General features: G+C 41.1%; 1 protein-coding gene across 1 annotated transcript in view; it reads left to right on the forward strand.

The window, feature by feature from the left end:
* Positions 1-1,940: 1,940 nt before the first annotated feature.
* Positions 1,941-22,029, forward strand: part of ARHGEF4 (Rho guanine nucleotide exchange factor 4) — a gene marked incomplete at its 5' end in the record, with an annotated part of 102,444 nt that continues 82,355 nt past the window's right edge. The window contains one exon of the mRNA XM_082319605.1: positions 1,941-1,995. Within this exon, the coding sequence (XP_082175731.1) occupies positions 1,941-1,995 (55 nt within the window). The remainder of the gene's footprint in view (positions 1,996-22,029) is intronic.

Raw genomic sequence — 22,029 nt, forward strand, 5'->3', positions numbered from 1 at the left:
CTTAACTTGCCTTCTTCCCCATTATTATGATCAAGAAATGTTTCTCTCCATTTGTACTTTTAGTGCAGGCAGTTCTAGGAGGCCCTGGAAGGACCAGATCAATGCAGAAGAGTGGTTCTACTGCAGACAAATCAAGAACACATTTCCATTTCTGTATTGGGAGGCATTAGAGGAAGATATTTTGGTTTAAGTAGCTACATTCAGAAGATAATTGAAGGAATTTTTTTGTTATGGGCCACTGTAGAAATGTTATTTTTGCTGCTACTGCAGAGACCTTTTTGAAAAGAACAGCTGAAATATTTAAGGACTCAAAAGTTGGTTCAGCATTGTTGGATGCTTTGTAGTAACCTGCAATGATGGAGGGCAAAGGTTTTTTCTTTTAGGAAATAGTCAGTAAAACAGAAATCTTACTGAAATAAAACAGCCCTGCTACTGCACAGATAGTGAGGCAAAGTCAAAGGGGTCTTTCTGTCAGAGCAGGCTGTGATGGCCATATAATGTGTCTTTATTTACTTTGGACAGAATTACCTTACACAGAAATAGTAAGAGAAGCATTTTCAATTCTTGTGTGAAATTAGGCTCCTAGTTTTGGGTTTGGGTGCCTAGGCACACGTTCACTTTGTAAATGGTAGGAGCAGTTTGATATTTCCCAGCATGCTCCTTTGTGCTCCACCTATGGACAGCTGTCACCTTCCCACCTCTGCTAGTGGAGCTGAGCTCCTTGTTTACTTCAGCCTAAACCCCTAGGTACAGAGTCTCACCTGGCTAACTTATAGCTGACCTGGATAATCTCACACTGAAGCAATCTAGTTCTGGTCTTATACTTATTCTGGTAACTAGCATAAGAAGTTTTATTATGTTTTCTGCTGCACGTGGTACAAACCATGTGGCTACTCTTAAATTATTTTGATAGTTTGACAGATCTGCTATTGTAAGGCAGGTGTTTTAACAGAGTGTCAGTCTGGAAATATCCTTTATCATAAAACCTCTGCAGTGTCTCAAAGCTGTTGTTAAACAGTACAGGCATTTCTGCATTCTCAGAAAACTAGTATTCTTTCAGAATTCTTTGTATAGGGACATACTGAATCACATGTTAGGTAATGAGAATATAAATCTTTCTAATTAAAAGGTAGTTAGAGATGCTGTTTCACTTGGGACTGAGGTTTCTTACAAAGATCACACACTGAACTAGAGACCATCCCAGGTCTACAGTCTGGGAGTGGATGCTAAATGATTTTTCAAAGCTCCCAGCTGCAACCTCCCTAAATCTCAATCTGTGTTTTTCTGGCTTTGATTTCATTTTGAATTCTTTTTCCGAGGACTTACAAAAATAGTTTTTTAATAGCAGCAGCCACAGCCAGTTCTAAACATGATTAGTTTATATGTTAAGTCCTTTCTGAGTTCTCAGGGGAAGCGGATAACACAAGGTCTCTCTCACTTGGGCATTTTTAAAATGCATGAAATTCTACTATTCCCACTTATTTATTTTTAATCTGACAGTTCTGCTAAATTAGGAGGAAAGATCTCTATCCCACCCTTGCTTTTTTAATGCCTTGAAATTGGCTTTAATAAAAATCAGCTGCTAGAAGCTGCAGCTGAAAGCAGTTGCGCTGCCACAGAGGGAGCCTCCTTAGTGGACCCCTATGATGTCAGGATGCATTCAGACAAGCAGAGAGGAGGCTAGGAATCCAGCTCAGTCCTCAGACAGCACTGCCAGGTACCACTGCCCTGGGAGCAGCTACAGAGCGCTTTGCCCATTTCCTCCCCCGGCAGAGCAGAGCCCCTGGCTCTCCCCCTTACCTGCCTGCATGAGGACCCAGCAGTGCCCCAGTGAGTCCAGTGGGGCACACAGTGGAGAAAACTGCAGTAGCAGTGGAAGCTCCGGGCTCTCACCGGGTTCAGATTCAGACAGCAGTGGGGTGGTGTGTGGTGGTGGTGGGATGAGAGGTGTCCTGTCCAGATACTGGAGCTTGGAGAGTCTTCACTCTGCCACAGGTAAGGGACTTCTCTTTTTTGTTTGTTGTTTTTGTTTTTGGTTTTGTTTTTTTTTTTTTAAGCTGTTCTGTGATATTGCACTGACCTTCAGAAACCAAATCAAACCTTCTGGAAAAAGTATATAATTTGGAAATGCAGTCTCTTATTCATGAGAAATAACCAAAATATTCAGTGTTTGCTAGTTGTCCCCCCACTGCAGATTCACAGCTAGAACAAAATGACATAGACCCTTAATATACTTCTTAAGTCAGAAGGCAAGAAATAGGTTCTTAATGGCTTTGGCAACAGTGCTTAGGCTTCTATCTGATTAAAGCTGTCCTTTCCTTTTGGAACAGCCTTTCTTATTTCAGCTTAATTATATGGAGCCCAACGTTAGAGCTGGCATTTCTCTGTGTAAATGCCAGTGTAGAGTATTGCTGCCTTTAGAAAATGTGCAGACGAGGTGCTGTGCAGCAGATGAGGGCTAGGTAGGTTTGCACTGCTGTGTACTGAAAGAGGGAAAGGCAGTTCCCTGAGCCAGCTGCTCAAGTTCAGTTTCTGTTTTCCTGTCCCTCATTTAATTTCTTTTTGAACCAGAGATTCTGGAGGCATCTCCGTATAGCCTGAATCTGTTCTGGCGCAGCCTGCCTGGATCTGGCATTCTAGTTTTTAATCACTGATGTGCGTATTTAGGGTTTGGACGTCTGAACTGCAAGCATGGGAAAGAAGCTTTCTCATTCCCAACTGATACTAGCAAAGGAGCCTGGCAATGATTTTAATGGCCAGGATTGCTGAGCTGTTCAGTTTGTTTCTTGACTGTTGCTGTTTAGAGAGATTTTTAGTAGAGCTGCAGCAAATTAGTTCCTCTCTAAGATAAATTCAGACAAGTGCCTTCAAGGCCACCAGTGACTGCCATTTCCTTAGTAAAAATACTCAGTGCTACCCGCTAGAGGCAAGGCTTGGGAAGACTTTTAGGTGTAGTTCTGTGTAATCTGTCTTAGTCACATATACTTTTAATTATTGAAAGGTCTTGTAATTCCATCTACTACTGTAGATTTGGGGCTGTTTAATAAAATCTCTGTTGCTGCTCTGGAGTCCTCTGCGGAAGTGAGAGTAAATGCACTATCATACGGGAAAGGACTACAGCAGGGTGGCCAGCCTATCTGACTTTCCAACCCACACACCAGACCTTCTAGGTGGCCAAGAAATACTAAACACCTACAGTGTGTCCTGAGAGTCCAGGGGCAGGAAAAAAGGCTCAGGGTGAGATTAGGCGATTGGTACTCTGTTTTGGGGAAAGATCTGGGCTGCAAATGCAAGGGGATGTAATTCTGCATCTTGGTAGCATCTGCTGGTTTGTTTTCCCCTGTAAATGGGAGTGCAAATAATCCCCAGCACAGTTCTGACATGGGCATAAAGTAACCCTGGCACAGGTTCCTTTTTCAAACTACTACTCAGTCGCGTGTGGGACAGTAGCAGTAGTTTGGTTCCCCTCTGTCTTAGAGGATTTGCTGTCAGCTGTCCTCCATGTATGCATTCTTGGGCTTTATCAGGTCAGTTGATACAAATAACATACAGTGATATAAAACAAGTAAGGTTAACAGCAAAAGCACACTTTGAAGCTAAGTCTCTTTTTCTAAATGCTGTTTCATTTCCACAATATTCTTGTTCCAAAGGTTGTGAAGCATGGTGTCATTTTGTCGATGCTGCATGCATTTAGGAGGAAATGCAGAGATGAGAGGAAATAGAATAGAAAATGGTATGGAGACAGACTGAGGACAACGAGAAGACAAATTAAGTTTCATAATTACCGTATTGATATATCAATACAATAATAAAAGCAGATCACTGCACTTAAGGCTCCTTGCTGCCTCAAAATACTATGGTTGGTAAGTGTCTTCTCATGTGCAAAGGATGTCTGAGCAGTTTGCCTCTAACTACTAACAAATTTCAGGTCAGAATTAGGATTAAACCTTGAGAGCAATGCATCTCCCAAAAGAAGTTTTGCTTTGATTCTGCTCTATTGGTATTCTTTGGATTAAACTAAGGCAGCTGTGGTAGGACAACTGCTCTTTGCTATCAAGGCCAATTGGCTGTCAGAGGAGTGAGGCAGGATTTCTTTAAAGCATGTGCTAAATAACATTTTTGAATGCTAAAATTTAATACACTGCTTAAAACAAACAAACAAACAAACCAGCAGGAGCAATAGCAGCTGGCAGTGCATGAGAGTAGTGGTAGCTAGAATGCACAGCAGTGTCCTCACCATGGAGGAGCAGGCAGTGTCCAGCATCTTGATATGTGTCGCATCAAGAAGTTGGGGGAAAAAAGTATGAACTGTGTGGAAACACTATGAACTGCCCGATGGTACATTAAAAAAGGGCTGGAAGATGAGTCGGTCCCTTTCTCTGTTTTAAAGGGATTCTGCATTTCCAGTAGTGGCCTTAAGGCTGGATAGGTAGATTTGACAGACAGGGTTTTGCTTTTCTTCTCCCAGTGTGCACATAAACTTATCTATCGGGATCTTCATGCTGAGTCTGTTGCTGTCTAAGACTTCAGAGAAAATTAGAAAGAAACCAGATTTAAGTGACTGAAAATGGAGGTGAAAGGGAGGTGAGAGGTCTTCAGTACAATTGGAATGCAGCCGTTTGAGTTTCTCTTTTACATAATTTAGAATTCAGGTGAGTGAAAAGACAGATACGTATGTATGTTTACACATGTATATCTTTGTCAATGTGTGATTTCAGAAATACAAATTGACATCCCCTATGTAGAAAAGACAGCATTTTCCCAGGTTCACAAGGAGAAAAAACTGTCTCCGGCTAATAATCTTCCCATGCAATCAGTAATGAAATATGATTCCTTTTGTTTTGCAGTTGACTTTCTTATAATATATTGATCAAGAGGGGAAGTTAAATGTGATACAGAATTGAAAGAGAAAAGACCCGTTGTTACAGCACAAACTTCTGTGCAAATGCCATTTGAAAAAAATATGCAAAAAACACAGTTCAGACTTGTATGAAGTGAAAAATTCTACTGCTTTTTAATGTCAGTCCATGGCATTTTTGGTCTAAATGTCAATATACATTATATTACATGAGGAGGCCCGCCTCCCTGAGGCTAAATATGAACATGAGAAGAGGGAATGCTTTGCAGTTCTACCAAGCTCTCCATTTGAGGATGCCAGAGGACTTCATAAGCATCAATAACCCTCACAGTGGGCATAAGAGGCTTTCAAAGTTTGGTTTAGGATAGAAAGAGGTACATATGGTTTGATACTTGGATAGACTTGCTGTTTTTAAATACTTATGAGCAATTTCCAAATGTTTGCTGGTGCAGTACTACAGTGAGAAAGTGACTGGGAGCTGGGGTCGCTCAGCAATTCTGAAAATCAGGCCTTGAGTATCTCAGCTGGACAAAAAGATGTGAGGCATCCAAATTAAAGGTCTGTTGTGACAGTGCTCCAGCAAGTGATTCAATGGCACTATGGGCACTCTAGCCCCGGTTTCCTAGGCAAGACTTCGTATCCCAGGCTCATGCTGCCTATAACCCATTCATCACTGTTGTACAGCTCTACTGAAAAGTTTGTTTCCTTTAGAGTATTTCCAGATTCAAGCTTGTGAGTAGGTCTCTGCTTTTCCAGCTCCTTTGTTGCAGGTCCAATCCCGACCTCATTAATACTTCTGTTTATTCTTTTGCTTGTCCAAGTCGGGAAGGACTAGAAGAGCAAAGAAAGATAGGGACAAAGAGGAAATCGCAACTTGGTGGACTAGCGGTTGCCATAGTTTCCCAAAGAGATCCTCTGTGTATTTGTGCATATGTAGCAATTTAATTGTACAGACTACACTTCAGCGTGCCTCTACACAGTTTTGTGGCTCCTGACATGCAGATATGCTCATCTACTAGCCTTGGGAATACGGCCTTTGAACAAACAAGAAAACATAAAGTATGGGTGGGGAGTTGTGTGGGTTTTTTTCATTCAGAGCTTAAAAAAAAAAAAAGTATTTTTTTAGAAAGGTTTTTTCAAGTCATTCATTTCATTATTGTGGGTGATGAGGGAGCCAGTAATAGAGCTGTGGCAAATGCTTTGCATCTTTCTTGTTTGGCGAGAGATTTTCTTTTGAGCTCGCTCTTTTTCCTTTTACTTCCCCTAGCCCTGCCTTTTTGGTACTGATGTCTGCAGCTGTGTTCATGGACTGCAGTGCATAATTCCACTGACCCTTCTTTCTGTGGGGTCACATAGTCAGCAGGAGTTAAAGAGGTCACACAATGGGAGATTGATTTAAGGTTCAAAGTGTTTCAGAATGCTTCCAAGGGAGGGGGGGAAGTTAGTGCCTCAAAGCATACACTACAGCATGCTGATGCTATGTTTCACCCTTTACTTGGTAAATTGTGAGCTAGGATGTTTCAGCTGGATTCATTGATTGCATTGTAGTATGTCCTATGTGTTACCCCCTTCCCCATATATTTCCTGTCTCACCTACCAGAATAACTTCCACTCATCTTCTAAACAATTAATCAATGAATTTAAAAACAAAACAAAACCAAAAAAACCCAAACCAACAATCCATGCTAAATTAACTTTGATTTTTCTCTCTATGTGGATTCATTTGTAATGGTGACTGATACAGTTAGGTAAACCTAAGGGAGATCCTGAACTTTTGAGGAAGCATTACAAGATTAACATCTCTTGGCTGAACTAATGAGCTGCCCTAAAGCTTAAGTAAAGATTTCTTATTTGAAAATACATCTTCCAAATAATATGTTGAGTGTTGCTGAACTGTGACTTGGCATCACACTCAAACAGTGAGGGCATCTACATTAATAGTGGTTGAGTTCATTCTAGTGAATGCAACCTCAGTAAATGCTAAGTGTATGTAAACTTGCCCACGTAACGCATTTAGTACACTTAAAGAAATGTTTTTTTCAGTGCAAAATATCCTCTAGCATCATGCTTTTCCATAAAAATTAATAGAAAAATATTGTTAATGTGGGTAGAAAAGTCTAATCATGTTTCTGTACCTCTGTTTGCACAGAACCAGTTCTTGTAAGTTCAGTTATTTTGTAGTTCTAATTACATTTGGGGGGGGGGGGGGGGGGCGGCGGCGGCAGGCAGGCAGTGTTAGTTGACTTTCCCTTGAGATGTTTTTGTTTTGTTTTAAAAGGAGTAAATGCTTATTCTCATCATGTCCCTGTGAGGCACAGATTACCATCTGTGTCTACCAAGAGATAAACATTCCCGTCTTTCCTGATGTTGTGTTTGCAGGGGCAGAAAGGTAAATCTTTGGGAGCACTGCCTGTGACACTTCCCCAGGTGTATACCCTGTTCAGGTACACCATCTTCATTCTTTTCCTTCTCTGCTTTCAAAATACTCCCATTGAAGAACATTTAGGTTGTGATTACTGTTCCCTTTGCTGAGGAATATGACATTTTCTAAGGCTGTATTTCCTCGAAGATTCAGTTACCTTTCAGGCCAACACTTCTTTTGGGTATATCCGTGCTTCAGTTGCTGTTATTTTTCTAGATGGAAGTGAAACAGCTTTAAGCTGCCTGATTTGGATACTACAGCTCTTGCATCAGGAAACTTGCGTGGTCCGAGAGAGTAAATGGAAGGGGGAATGAGGTGGTACCATGAAGCCTACCTGACCCTTCCTTTCTCTACCCTTGGGTACACATGCAAAGGCTTGGAGTAACTGTTGAATGTGCCTGTTCATTTGGGTTATCTGGACCTACTTCATGTAGGTAAAAAAAGCAGTGAAAAAATAGGCTATAACATGTGCTGGCCATTAGTGTATATGCCCAGTGGTCGTGAAGAATGTGTTGTTCCCTACACGTGATGAAGCTTCACTATTACTGCTTAAGCAGTTAGTTAGGTTAAACAATATAGGTAACAATCATGCCTTTTCTTTGCCATGAGGATGTATCCTTTAATTTACTAAGCTTGTCTGTAACTAAGCTTATTCCCTATTAAGGTCTTGTTCTCCAATTCATCTGAATCACAAGAAGTATCTTTGAAGGATTAGAGAAATATAGCCCTCTTCTGAGGGTCAGTAATTATCTGTGGAGGTTTCTAATTTAATTAGAATCCTGCCTCATCTCAAAATCCTTCATAGTCTGAGGTTTGTTAAACCAACTAACTAATTCAGTAGTTTGCTTAGAAGTTCTAGGGACAAGCTGGGTGCACTAGACTGCACAGGATACTGTTCTTCTGAGCAAGCCCAAAGTCCGAATATGAGCTGTCTTCCTAAGTGCTGAATGCCTTCAGTGCTGTGCCATTCAAAGCTGCTGTTAAAAGTGGTGTGTCTGCACATGAAAGCAAGATGTTAGCTTGGGTGTAAGCTGATAGGACCATAGTTTGCAGCTGGTTAACTGTCTTGGATTACATTGTGTGAACATACTAGTGTTGGCAGCTGTCACTACAAATATACCTCAGGGTATATTTCTCTAAACAGGTTGTTGTTATTCTCAATCCCTTCTAATAAAGGAGCAAGAGATTCCCTGGACTATGATGTTGGCTCATAAGAGCTCAAGTAACATTTTTTTTCCATGGAGTACGGACAAAGAGTAAGTAATTGCTTTGCTAGAGTAACTGAGCCATTCCCAAGTTGTGCTGTATCCCAAGGAGCGCTTATGGAAGGTCTGGTGCATCAGCCCCACGTGCAGGCGGGTTTCTGCCTTCTGTGGCCTCCCAGCATGATGTAGGCTGGCAAGTGGTAGTAGAACAGGAAGCAATTCATGTGTCAAAGGCAACTGAGAACGCAAAGAAATAAAATCCCTGTCAGTTGTTTTGAATGTCCTTCTTGCTCTTGGTCTGTTGAATTCTCTTTTTATCTTGTATTTGAGTGTGTGTATATATACAGTTGTTCACCGATTAAACTTAGAATATTCCACGTGCTTATTATCAAAACTGTCTGTGAGGTTTCTTGAAAACAAGCATTTCTAGATTAGGGCTCTAAATTTGTTTATCTACCTATGGATAAAGATAAGGTTTCTTTCAAAACCAAATAATAATTTGAAATCTATTTCAAATGTACTGTTAAGATATTTGGTACTGTTCTGTTGTATTGGAAGGTAAATTACAAGTGGGTACTTTTTTCAAGTTATTTTATGTTTCAGAAATATCAGGAAAATGCAGACCTTTGTTATTTTATTTTTTTAAATCAAAAATATTATAACATCACTGTGTTTCATGTTGAGAATAGATAAAGGTAAGACTGGCTATATTTTCATAACAGCTGGCAGAGATGTATTTCTACGTGGGAGCGAAACAGCAAGAGTTTCCCTTTTGGCTAATGGAAATAGTTTCCATGAGGAGGTTTTGAATTAGCCTCTCTTTTTATTGAAGTCTGTCCTTAAAAATGTAGGCAAAAAGATGTGCTAGGAGGCCCAATGTTAATGCCAAATGATCCGTTTTAATGGGTAGGATTTAAGCTATCTGTGCTCTCCCTCTGCCAATGAAATCTTTCCATGCCAGGTGTTAAAAGCCCTCAGCTAAGCGTGAACCAAGATCACTACTCAAATACACATGCAAAAAGACATATTTGGCATTTAGAAACCGCAGTTCATAGATTCTTTTAAAAAGAAAAGGAAGACTACAAACAGTGCGTATGCACCAATTGGACATGGCTCTCTGTTCTTGGAGCTGTCACTGAGGTTATTCCTTGCAGTGATCTTTAGAAAAATCAAGGTATATACAAGTTTGGAGGAGGAAAAGCTGTCTACATAATTATTGAATTAAAAAAAAAAAAAAAAAAAAGAGCTGTGTGGAAACTAAAGGTTCAGCTGTAGCAATAAGGCACAGCATGCAGTGAGAATCAGTCTTACATGCTGAAAAGGCACACCCCAAGGGCTGCTGGAGCTGCTTCTGTTGTGTGACTTCCATTGCTGTCTCTCTATTCTCGTATTATTCTATTCTGTTATACTGTATAGTTTGGGACACAGTGCGGCTATAAGGCTTAAGAGAATCATGCAAGTCAACAACCGTGTTCAGCACTGTGTACTGAAGTGGTCATTTCAGAGTTCATCTGAAAAATATACGCCTGCAGTGTTCAGACCTGACCTCGGTTTCAGTTGTGAAGCATCTGCAATTGGAAGATTAGAGCAGGATGCTGAAGGCAGGAGTATGGTCCAAGAGTAAGGCACTCTGAGCTCCAGGCCTGGGTCATTTTGTAGTCCTACAGCAGGCAAAACTGCTCACGTTGTTATTGTGCAGGTTTTGTAGTATGGATATATTCAAAGTGTCTCAATTTCTGATGATACAGAGTGACCTGGAAAAGAAAATACAGCGTGAATTCTAGAGCTTTTGTTTGAAGCACTGAGTAGCTTCTCAGCTGGCTCAGCTCCTGCTGACTCGACTGGTGCTCTGGCAGGAGGGCACTGTCCCTGAGCAGAGCTGAGTGTCAGCTTGAGGTCACTGATGGTACATCCTGCTCAAGGCAAAAACCTACCCTGCAAGCCTGAAAGAAGCTTTGACAATAAACCTTTTAAGAGAGTTTATTATGAAAACACAGCGTTACTAATACCCTGAAACAGTGGATTTGGATCAATTTGAAATGTGGCATTCTTATCAGCCTTAAAAGCCTGAATAAATTAAAAATATTCAGAAACCATCTGTACTGAAACTTGTTGATTGGATCTGCCAGTTTTCTTTAGAGGGAGCAAAATAATTTATTTTGGGCTATTTCTGTTCCCAATTCTGATCTTCACCACAATTTCTATACTGCTATAAATCTAGGGCCTGGCAGTCCTATTTCAAGCTGGCTTAATGTCAGTAGTCTCCATAGGCTGAATTCTGGGGGTTTGGTCAAGATTTCTGCTATGCACCTATGGTCACATTATAATGCTTCATGCTGCTTTTTCTGGCTCATGTGAGAGGATGCACCCGACAGCTGGGACTTCCACTTGGCCCCAAGTACCACTTGACTATCATCTCTAAGCCACTGGAGGAAATCTCCAAAGTGATTGTATGTAGGACAGCTTATGCATCTTTTAGGCATCCATTTGTGATGGTCTGATCTAGATAACTGGTCTGATCTGGAGAACTTAGCTTTCTGAAGAAAAATTGTATACTTCCAAGGGTAAGATAAATGTCACAGTTTTTCGAGCCTGTGACTTGAACAGAATTATTTAAAAATCCACTGAATTAATAATAGACAGGTCATTAGTTTTGACTCATCTAAATCATTCTTGATGTCTCTGGAATCATAAATGTAGATGAGTGTAAGCACTACTGGGTCAATTCCTGACAGACTGGCCAAATACAAATTTTTTTCTGAATAAGTATGGGGACTGCAGCCTGGCATTCTGCCTTCCTCTCAAACACTGCCTTTCCTTTTCTCAGCCTTCATTTTTGAGAAAGGCATCTTGATTGCAAAGATTTTTCCAGTTGCAATAAAAATAAAAAATGAGGACGACTTCTGTTTTTTCTATGGGAATATAGTGCCAATACAGGGAAGGGGAGGATCATTCTGTCCACTTGTCAGAGGACTTGTCACCTATTCTTATGCTTTACACTTCTATTAGGGTGTTCACTGATGTGCAGTGGCACCAGTGCTCTAACTTTGCAGCTGACTGTGACCCAGTTCCTTTATCATAGTGAGCAAAGAAGGGGCAGTTCAGCAAGTTGTCAGTGCTCAGAGGTAAATGAGTCTTGGCTAACTGCAAACTGTATGCAAATAAGGGCAGAAGTCATTTTTTCCAGTTACTTCTCAGCCTTTACGTATAACAAAGGTTTTTAATGGCACCTTGACTTGTGTGGTTCACTGTGCTGGCTGGAATATTGATCATCTTCTCTGATAAGGCGGGGGGGTGGGGATGGAAGCTTCACCACTGTACTTGGCAAGGAGGTTAACTTGTATGATTGATACTGATTTTCTTTAATCATGCTCTTGTTTCCAGAGCCCTAGAGAACTGAGGCATCCTCTGCAGTGGGCTGCTCCTGAAAACTTTGCCTGCTGTAGAAAGTTCTAGTTTTGGTTTGGGGCTTCTAAAGCAGGTCTTCCTCCCACCCTGAATCTCAGAATGGCTTAGGCACTTCTGGAGACTGTCTAGTCCAAACCCCTGCTCAAAACAGGGTTACCTAGCGTGGGTGGCCAGTCGAATTTTGAATGTCTCCAGGAATGGAGACCCATAACCTCTCTGGGCAACCTGTTCCAGGCTGTGACCACCCTTACAGGAAAAAAAGGTTTATGTTTGAATAGAATTTACTGTATTTCAGTTTGTGTCCATTTCTTCTTGTCCTTTTATCAGCCACCACTGAGCAGAGTCTGGCTCTGTCTTCTGTACCCACTTCCATCAGGTATGTATACACATTGTTAAGATCCCCCTGAGCCTTCTCTTCTCCGGGCTGAACAATCCCAGCTCACTTAGCCTCTCTGGGTACGTCAGGTGCTCCAGTGCCTTTATTGTGTCTGGCCTTTTGCTGGACCCACTCCTGTACATCCACATTTTCCTTGCAGTCTCATTTGCACTGATTGTCAGCTGAGTCCTGGCTGAGTTTAATATGCTGGGTTTTTTGAGTCCTAACCGTCTTAATGATCATCCTTCTCCCTGTGGGTAGCAGAGCAACTGGTATCACATCTGAAGCTTTATCTGGCAAGTGCTTTCTTTGACAAAGGAAGTAGGTAGATGAAATGTTCTGAAAACAAGTCTTTCCTGCCTTGGTCCTGAGGGCCAGGGTTTGCTGACTGTTGGATCACTGCAGGCCTCACAAGTTGCTTCCTATTGATCAGCTGAGCACATAGTTGGAGAGGAAGCTTTGTGGAGACAAGACAGCTTGGAGTTGCTTTATTGCAGCAGATCTTGTAGCTGATGGTTCATTGGTGACATGTCCCTGTACAGACAGTGTTTGATGCCTAAAGCTCCGAAATAGTGTTTGATTTTTCTAGGCTGTGCATTGCATGGTGTGGGGTATTTTGTTTGTTTGGGGGATTTTTTTGTGGCCTCTTGCTGCATGTTTCTGCACTTGCTAAGCATGCCAGTGGGAAGTGGGAGAGTTAACATCTGATTAGTGTTGGTTTTGCTTTTCTGAGAGTAATGTCTGATACTAGCTGTATCATGGCCTCAGGCATATGCCAGGCCAGACTTTGGTGTGCATGTGAAAGGGATCTGGTTGCATAAATAGTTTATGCAAAGGTGAAGACTTGTCTGAAGTATCTCTAGAAAGCACTGAGGCTATGTGCTCTTCGATCAAGCCTTGTATGTGGTTTCTGTATCGTATACACTGAGACTCATTCAGCCTTTCTATTTATAGCACTTAATAAGTAACAAGTCTTGGCACAGAAGGGACCTGTGATACTGGACAAAACAGCCTACTGTTTCACTGCTGCAGTACTGTAATTATTAATCCCAGAAACTTATGTGAGAGGCCAGTGTGCTTGTTAGAATGAGCACTTGTGAGTAAATTCCATGAATAACCCAGTTTAAACATAGCATCCCTCGGCTGTGAATGTCTTACCTTATCACCCAGCCTGTGGTGCACAAAGGGTGTTGATCTAGTAATTGTTCTTATGCAATGTAAAGCATTACAGTTAAAACAGGGCTTTCTCCTGTAAACGCTGATCCAGACTACCTGCTGCTTGTTAAAGCACTTGAGGTAGCAAGACTTCAGGAGGTTCTCGGGAGAGACTCTGGAAGTAGATAGGAATGCTGGGGGAAAAGGGGTTTTGGCAATTACTAACTCTGCTCTCTGTGGTAGGCAAGCACATTAGCTTCATTCCTGCTCTATGTTCCTCTCCTCCAAAGCCTAAATACAAGGGACAAGCTTGTGCGAGTTGCTAAGCACTGTCTGTAAAATAATCAAAAGGAAAACAGAGCTGGGCCGTAGACCAAAAACATTGCTTCAAGTACCCTACAAGGGCCATAGAAAGAGCTCTGACTCTGCTGCAGGTTGGAATTTCCTGGCTCCCTGCATAGCTCTGATCCAGGATCTCAGACTCACATGACTGGGAGTGCCGTAGTGGATTTTCAGAGTTTAACAGTAGCTGCATGTACCCATTCACTGTTTTAAATGGATTGATGCTAAAAGCCCAAGCAATTCACACATTGTGTAACTCTAGTTGTGCCACAATGATATCTACTACGTAGGGGCCTGCGGTACAGCAAGAAGAGCAAGGTGCTTATGTTTTGTCTTATAACATGCAGTGTATTATGCTAAGGCAGCAGCTGGTTATAAGGGCCTCAGGTCAGGTCCTGCACTGTAATGGGGTTTCTTCAATAGCTGATACTGTTTGTGGTACTCTGCAGGAGGCCTTACTGCTGCGTGAACCTCACTTGACTATGAGATGGAGGAAATCCCTGGTGGGTCCTTCTGGTGTGACTTAAGGAGTCGTCTGTTCTTTGCTTCTGCCAGTCTTCTACCTTCAAAGCAGAGCTGGTGAAATGAAACGAGTGTATAAGCCTCAGCTCTTTCAAAATAAGGGTGGGGAACTAAATTTAACCCTTCCTTTCATCAGCAGTTAATGCTCAGCTGTTTGACTCTGTACTGGAGAACTTAGGGTGAAGCTAGGCAGCTGGTTCCCTCCCCTCTGCAGCAGGAGAGAGCACGGGTGGCAGAAATGTGGTGATCAACAACTGAGAGCACTGGTATCTCAAAGGGCCACCATTAATTCTTCTCTGAGTGTTTGCCCACGGCCATAAGGAAGGAACTGGGTTTAAATGCAGTGCAGCGGAACGCCCTCTAGTCATGTGTCTCTTCCTTCTTTGTTTGTGGAAGTCAAATGTCTATATTTGGCGCATCCTAGGCTGTTGTCATGGAAATGGTTGTATTGACACATCCATAGCAGAGCAGCTTTCTTCTGTTCAGAAGGATCAGAAGGATGATGGGTGAGAAAGGAAGAGGTCTGTTCTCAGCATTCAGGCGTTCATAATATTTGTTCTTCAGCTTCTTAGCTCCAGTTGGAAGGCATACAGCTGTTGGATTAGTTGTTTTGAGCCAGTATTGAAAGAATTATTTAGAACAATACCCAACATTTGGCCTTTAACACAGAACATTACTGAACATCACACAAGATAGGATCCCCAGTTACAATAGCTGCCTCCTGCATAGCTAGTATGCTACTGATTAGCACCACTGCAGAGCAGGAACATCTCTGCTCAGTCCTTTTTACCCTGCATTTCTAGTTTGTGTGAGATCTTGCATGTTCCTATAAAGAGAAAATGCACCTACTGTTCTGAAAATGGTAGGAAAAAACATTTATCCTTTGTGTTCTCCATTTGAACATTGTAGCTGGAAATGTCACAGACTGTAGCCAGATATTTCCTCCTGAACACATGGAAAAGAGTAATATCGAAGAGTTAATGAAGGTGAACTTAGAGGGCAGAAGTTTGTAATTTTGGCAGATTTCATGCCTAGTGTGCTTTCTGCTGCTGCCAGGCCACTCTGCACTTCCCCCAAGACAGATCATCAGCTGTGAGAATGGGAAGGAATAGACGAATGAATGAATGTTGGATCTATTTGCCTCATGTCAGAGTATTTTCACAGCCTGTTGCTACAGGGAGCTTAGCTTCACGCCAAGAAGAGTCAGAAGATAAGAAACTTCAGAAGCAGTGAGGGAAGCTGCATCCTGCAACTCAAAATTGAGCTCTGCAGGGTTCTTTCCTCTAGTGCCTGGATCTGTGGGAGGAGTTCCTTCCCCTTCCTGTGCATCTTGAACATGGTGGGAGCATATTTCAATGCTTTTAATCAGATATTTGGGGTTTGTGGGGTTTTTCTTTTTTTTTTTTCTCTCTCTCTCTCTCTCTCTATTAAACATGCAAATAGAGGCTGCTACAAGCTTCGTAAAAGCCATGCTGTTTCTAATGCTGTCTGGTTATGTATCCATCATGATCCAAAAATCATCACAGTCAGACTGCAGATAAGGACGGCCTTTTCTGGTTCCATGTCAAAGACCTTCACTTATCACGATGGCCCCTGTGGATTGGACAGAACACAAGTAAAGGTAGTTCCTGTCCCTGCATGACAACTGTCCCATGCACTCCAGATCCCCCTGTAAGAAGGAAGGGCAGGACTTATACAGAATCCACTCCTGCTGTGCTCCCAACCACTTTTAAGTGCTTTAATGGATTTCATCTTTTCAGATCTCAGGAATGTTTATTCGTTAATCAACTTTTCAGATTCTGTCATATATGAGCAATCCATATTGGGGTGGTAAATGGTATTTGTAATTAGAGCTTCTCAAAACCTAAATTTTCAAATTTTGCATTGCATATTTGATTTAAAAAAAAAGCTTTATTGTTTTGCTTAAGGTTTTGATGCGATAGTCTGTTTCCTAGTGCTTTTATTGCATGTGTATGTGTATGAAGGGAACCAGATTGGAAGGATTTTCAGTTTGTGTATAAATTTGCAACATTAAGAACATAATCTTAATTTTTTTAGCTGCTTATCTGTGCCAGCTGTTCTGCCTGAGAAAGCTGCTGCATCCTTTAGGGTTCTGTGGCCCTAGCACAAACTGGTCACCCTGTAAATACTGGCAGATTAGGGTTACAGAACCCGTACTACTGCTGTTCTTCAAAAAAAGAAGCATCAACAGCAGTAACCTTGAACTTACTGTTTATCTTTGATAAAGGCAAATATTGAAAAATATTCTGTAAACTTGGCCCTTAATTGTCATGACAAGTGAGATGAAAGATGGTCAATACTTATTGTTAGATGCTATTATCTATTTATTATTAGATACCATTTATTAAATAAAGTGCATCTTAATTTCTCCTCCTCCTTTCTAGGAAGATAGTTCTCTTGATTAGTGATAGGACATATATTGCTGCCCTGGGCACAGATGATGAGAGCCTTGGATGGCTTTTGTCTGCAGGATGTGGTTATGGTTGAATAATGGAATGAACAAAATATGAAGTATAATCAGAACAAGTTCCCAGGCAGTTTTTTATGTTAGAAATTGGGGAAGACCTCAAGAAGAAATATTTTCCTTTAAAAAGCCATTTTTATATACATTTTCTTGGAGCAAAGGGTCTTTTGCAGATATGCAAGTAATCTTTCCAGATCAAGGAACCTCACCCAGGGAAGGATCCCAACTGGCTGCTTTTAGTTCATCTCTCTGGTGAACTTTTTCTTTTTGTATCTCACAATGGCAGTATAGAACAGTTTTTTGTTTTCTTTTTTTGATTGGGACCACCTCTGAGGCAAATGTCAAGTGACTATTATAAGTATGCTCGCCGTTTTGGTAGCGTAGCGGAAAAGGTGAAGAAATCACTGGGAACTTGGATATATATTCTGTTGAGCTGTACATTGGCTTTGGTAGAAAATGAAGGCATTTTGCAAACTAACCTTTTTATAAAGATAACAAAGGTATAGAACTGCTGTCCTTATCTGGCTTCTTTAAACAGAAGTAGATAGAAATCTCTCCTGATGCTGCAGTGGAAAATTTGATTTAGTGCAGCAGCAGAAAATGCCAAATGTAAAAATGTAATCATCCCTATTGTAGGATGCCAACTTGGCTTATACAGAAAGTCCAACTCTATTATTTAGCAGCGTGAGGCATTTGACACAGACGCTACTTTGTTCGGCCAAAACCTGCTCGGTTACGCATTGCAACTCTCACCAGTTTCACACAGTGTTTTCACCCAGTTATCTCGTGTATCCAGTTCGCGTGTTTTTGATGGCTGCAATTACAGCAGGCATCTTGAGTTGTTCAGAAATGCTTTTAGCAGTCAGAATTTAAGGGTTGGGAGGCCTATTCTGGAGCAGCAATATAAAGCTTTGTAATTGGATTCACATACGCAACTAGTTATGGTTAAAACAGCCAAGTGGTTTACAGTCTTGTTTTGTTGTCACCTCCCTACTCCCTGGCTTCTGAGTAATTAATTGATATATTCTGTGGAGCCTGTGGCTTTTGTGACATCAGTGAGGAAATGGGATTTGGTGGCTGGTTAGGTACTTCTGATTGATAAGTTAAATGTGCAGAAGATGGTAATAGAAATACCAAATGTATTGATGTTTTCAGGTGGGTAATCTCTTGGCTGTCCTTAGCATTTGTGAGTAACATGTCCTGGATCTGTGTCATGTTTTCCCCTATACTGTCCATAAGGTCTACTTCTTTATTTGTGCTCCTGCCTTTTCTGCTTGCACAGTCACTCACCAGTTTGCCTACTGTGGATTCACAGGTTCCTATAGTTACTGGGGATCCATCTTCAATTCTTCTCAGATATGCTGATTTCTTCTTCCTGTCATCCATATATGACCAGCTTCAATCAGCTCTCTTCCCCTCCCAAACTTTCTCCATTATCACTTTTCCCATTGCTGAACACCAATCTCATGTGCTCCTAATACAACCTGTCATTTCGGTTTGATTAGTTAAGGGTATGTGGAAGGAGACCCTTGAATTTTACTTGGGCTCCATGAAAGCTTTTGACATGCATATCTATTCTCTCTGTTCTCCAGACACCTCCACCTCTGTTGGAGGCACCTTAAACTCTTTATAGGCCATCCTGAAATAAACCTATAGCTCTACTGCAGGGGTTTGACTCAGCTTGCCTTTCAACACTGTGCCACTGGCCTCTACTGCTGTAAACAGCGCTAGGTTGTATCCTCTGCTGCCACATGTGTGTAGCTGCTTCAGTTTCAGGTCTAGATAAACTACCAAGAGGGTAGAATTGAGGTTTGCTGTCTGGAGGGCGTCAGACCTTTGTCAGTATAGAGGTGTTTTGTGCTCAGAGTGGATCTAATCCTTGTGTTTTACAGCTTTCAGAGTAACCTGTAACTATTGCTAGCTGACTTCAATTAGCTTTTACTTTTCCAAAAGTAAATCTTAGAAGTGCGTCTGGAATTAAAATTGAGGCTTTCCAGTGGGTCTTATTCTGCTTGTATTGCCATGAACTGAAATCACCTCCTGCAGAAAAGAATAGTATGCAGGTGAGAAGATGCTATCTTAAGGAAAGAGAAAGTTTCCAAAACAATTGCATAATATGAAGTGACATGGAAAATTAAAAGCTAATTTGCCTGAGAAGTTAGCTCTGACTCACTAAATCTTGCTCTACTCAACTCTTAAAACTGTATAACATAGTGATTTTCACATCAGGTGTCTCATTTGCATTCTGAGATTCTCATGCTCTGGAAGGTGATTCTGTGATTAGCTCTTCTTATGACTGATTAAATTAGTTTTCCTCCTTCAGCAGTGGAATACAGTTGTAGATAAGTAACAGTTGTGATACATACAACATAAGCTGGGACTGTCTCTTTTACCTGTACTCTCTTTCTTCTCTATGCAATAATACTTTGCATAAAACTATTCATACTAGTCCACTCTGAATCTAATTTTAATGGCTTTGCCCTTATATGGATTTATATAACTTATAACCACACGAAGTAAAATCCATGTAGTTGTTTGATGTATGGATCTCCTATTGCTGGCTTTCAAGGAAATGCATTTGAAATTGGTGACATGCTCTGTGAACAAGTAATTAGCATGAGGTATCAGAAAAATGAATTTGCCTCATTTGAGCACACAAAATTGAAGACTTTCTGTGGCATCAACAGGAAATACTGATGGTTTACAGCAGGCAACATCTCACTGTTATTATAATGCAAATATACATGAGTTAATTGGTTAAGGGTAGAGGAAGCTCTTAATTGGAATGTAAAAAAAGAGGCAAACATGCAGAAAAGTGGCGGGTAGAGCATTTAGCACTAGAGAGAAAAGTACTCCACAATATTAATTAGACTGTGCCTGTAGCATAGGTTTGGTCTGCATCCAGTGAAGAATTTTGTAATACATAGACTTGATGGTCAGTCAGTTTATTTGTAGTTAATGCTAATTTATGACTTAAAATAATCTTACCTCTGCTTTATGACAGTTGTTGCTTGGGAGACTGGATAAAGCAAGGACAAAACAAGACAAGCATGAGATTTGTGTAATTCAGCATGGGTTTTGCAACTAAGATTGGACTACCTCAGTGGACCTTTCTGTTGAATATCTTATGCCTCAGGTTAAGAGTGGATGTGCTCACTGTCAGGCTGGCATAGCTGGTTGTATCCCCTCCTACAGATTCACAGGCAGAGGTATTTAACCTCTGGTATTGCTCACGCAGAAAGGAATTCAGGGAGTGGCTGGTATCCATTTCAGATACATTTTCGCACTTAATGAGGCAATAGATACAGAAGCTAGCATACAAAGCTGTAAGTTCCTGAGGAGGACTGTGCTTTATTTGTATTGATGCTATTTTTTTATGTCAGACAAAGACTGTAACTCACTTCTAACATGAAACATCCATTTATGGGTGGAATTATTGGAGGTTTATTAGTGATAGCAGGAGATAAATTGATGCCCCAGGAATTCAGGTCTGCCCGTATGTCTCCTATTCCTGTGCTGGTCTTCCAAATTTTGTGCATTCTCTCTCCAGCAGCAGCAGAGACTACGAGGTAGTGAAAAATACTGTGTTTTGTTTTGCAGCTTTTCTGTGTCTGAAAAGTGAAGGCTTTTAATGTTTTTTTTTTTTTTTTTTTAATGTAATTTCCTCAAGGTTTCCAATTAGCCCTTACAAATCAAGGAATTAGATACTTGTTACCTTTCCATGTTGGAACACTTGCCAGAGGAAGGACATAGTTCAGCCCCTGGAGGAACAAGGCAGTGAATGGATGTCTCACGTGCACTTTAGCTAGATCACAAAGACTACCACTTACCATGGAAAATCCTCTGGTATTTCCTGGCTTCTGGCCATTCATGAAGGCCTTGAGCTAGATAGCTTAGAAACCCAGAGCATGGGAACTTGAGTAGTATTAAGTTGGATGAATCTGGGCCCTAATCCCCATTAACCTTGGTGTTCTCATCTGTGGTTTAGCAGTACTCGTTACTGTACTTGCTAAGGCTGAGGTCTTGGTCGTTAATGCTGAAAGAGATTGAAAACACTATTATTTTCCATGCATGGCCTTCCGGAAGTTCTGTGCTGTCTGGAGACCTATAACCAAAACACTTTTAAGTGCTCTTGGTAGGGTGGTGGATCTCTGTGTTGGGTTCAGTCTACACTGGAAGGAGGTTCTGTCACTCTTACTGGTTGTGTTGTGTGACCTTGGTTGGTGGGACATGTAAATCCACCTAAGTTTGCGTAACCTTTCCTGTGACACTTACCATGAACAGAAGTGGGACTGTAAGTGCTTAGTGGAGCCCATGTTTGGAGTGAAATCTATTTCATCTTTGACTAAGAACATATGGAATGCCTTGCCTTCTGAGTATACTCACCACATATGGACATCTTTCCTGGGAGACACAGGAACACCTGTTTGTGTTCACACTCTTTGTTTGATCTGATGGGCTGCCTAGGCTTAGCCCTGGGATGAGAGAGAGACAGACAGAAAGTCCCTGTAAAGGGCACTATGATATTCTTAAATGGGGACCAGAACTTTTGTTGCAAATGGGATTTTTGTCTAACCAAAACCAACATTCTCTTGTGGCTCTTTTTACAGATGCTAGCTGAACTCTTGAATAATTCTGTGCAGTTTTGCTTTCAGAGGAATAGGAATGTTTAATGATAATGACTCTTACCTGAGGAACTGAATTTAGAGCATCTCTAAAATCTTAGCTTGACACCTAAAATGGAATATAGAAAAGGGCTATCATTCTTAAACCCATAGCAGAGATGAAAGAAGCTGAAAGCATTAGCCTCCTAAGCCAGTGTGACAGCTTTTTTTCTATTTTATAATGTTTACTTTAGAAATAAAGATGTACTTGCTCAGTTTGTTCATTTTCTAAGACTAATTTATGTTCTGAATTCAGCCATATTATTTTCCTTAGTGCTATGGAATTTGGTTATACTAACAACGAAAGAAAAATGCAGAGGGTTGATCTAGAGACAGGCATAATTTATTATGGAAGGAGGAAACCCAGTGGGATATCTTATCATTCCAGTTTTCAGTAATAGAAGGAAACTGTTCAGCTCTTTTTGTCCAGATGTTATGGCAGAGAGAACTCCAGAACTTTGGCTGCAGCAGTTGCAGAAAACAGAGTTAATCACTTTGGCACCTGGGAAGTTAATTTACTACTTGGCTCTGAAAAATGAGGAGCCTGGGAATCTTTATGCAAAGTATATTTGGGAAGAAATAACTATAATGA

Source organism: Platalea leucorodia (genome assembly GCF_965183815.1).
Source record: "Platalea leucorodia genome assembly, chromosome: 8".
In the NCBI taxonomy this organism is placed as follows: domain Eukaryota; kingdom Metazoa; phylum Chordata; class Aves; order Pelecaniformes; family Threskiornithidae; genus Platalea; species Platalea leucorodia.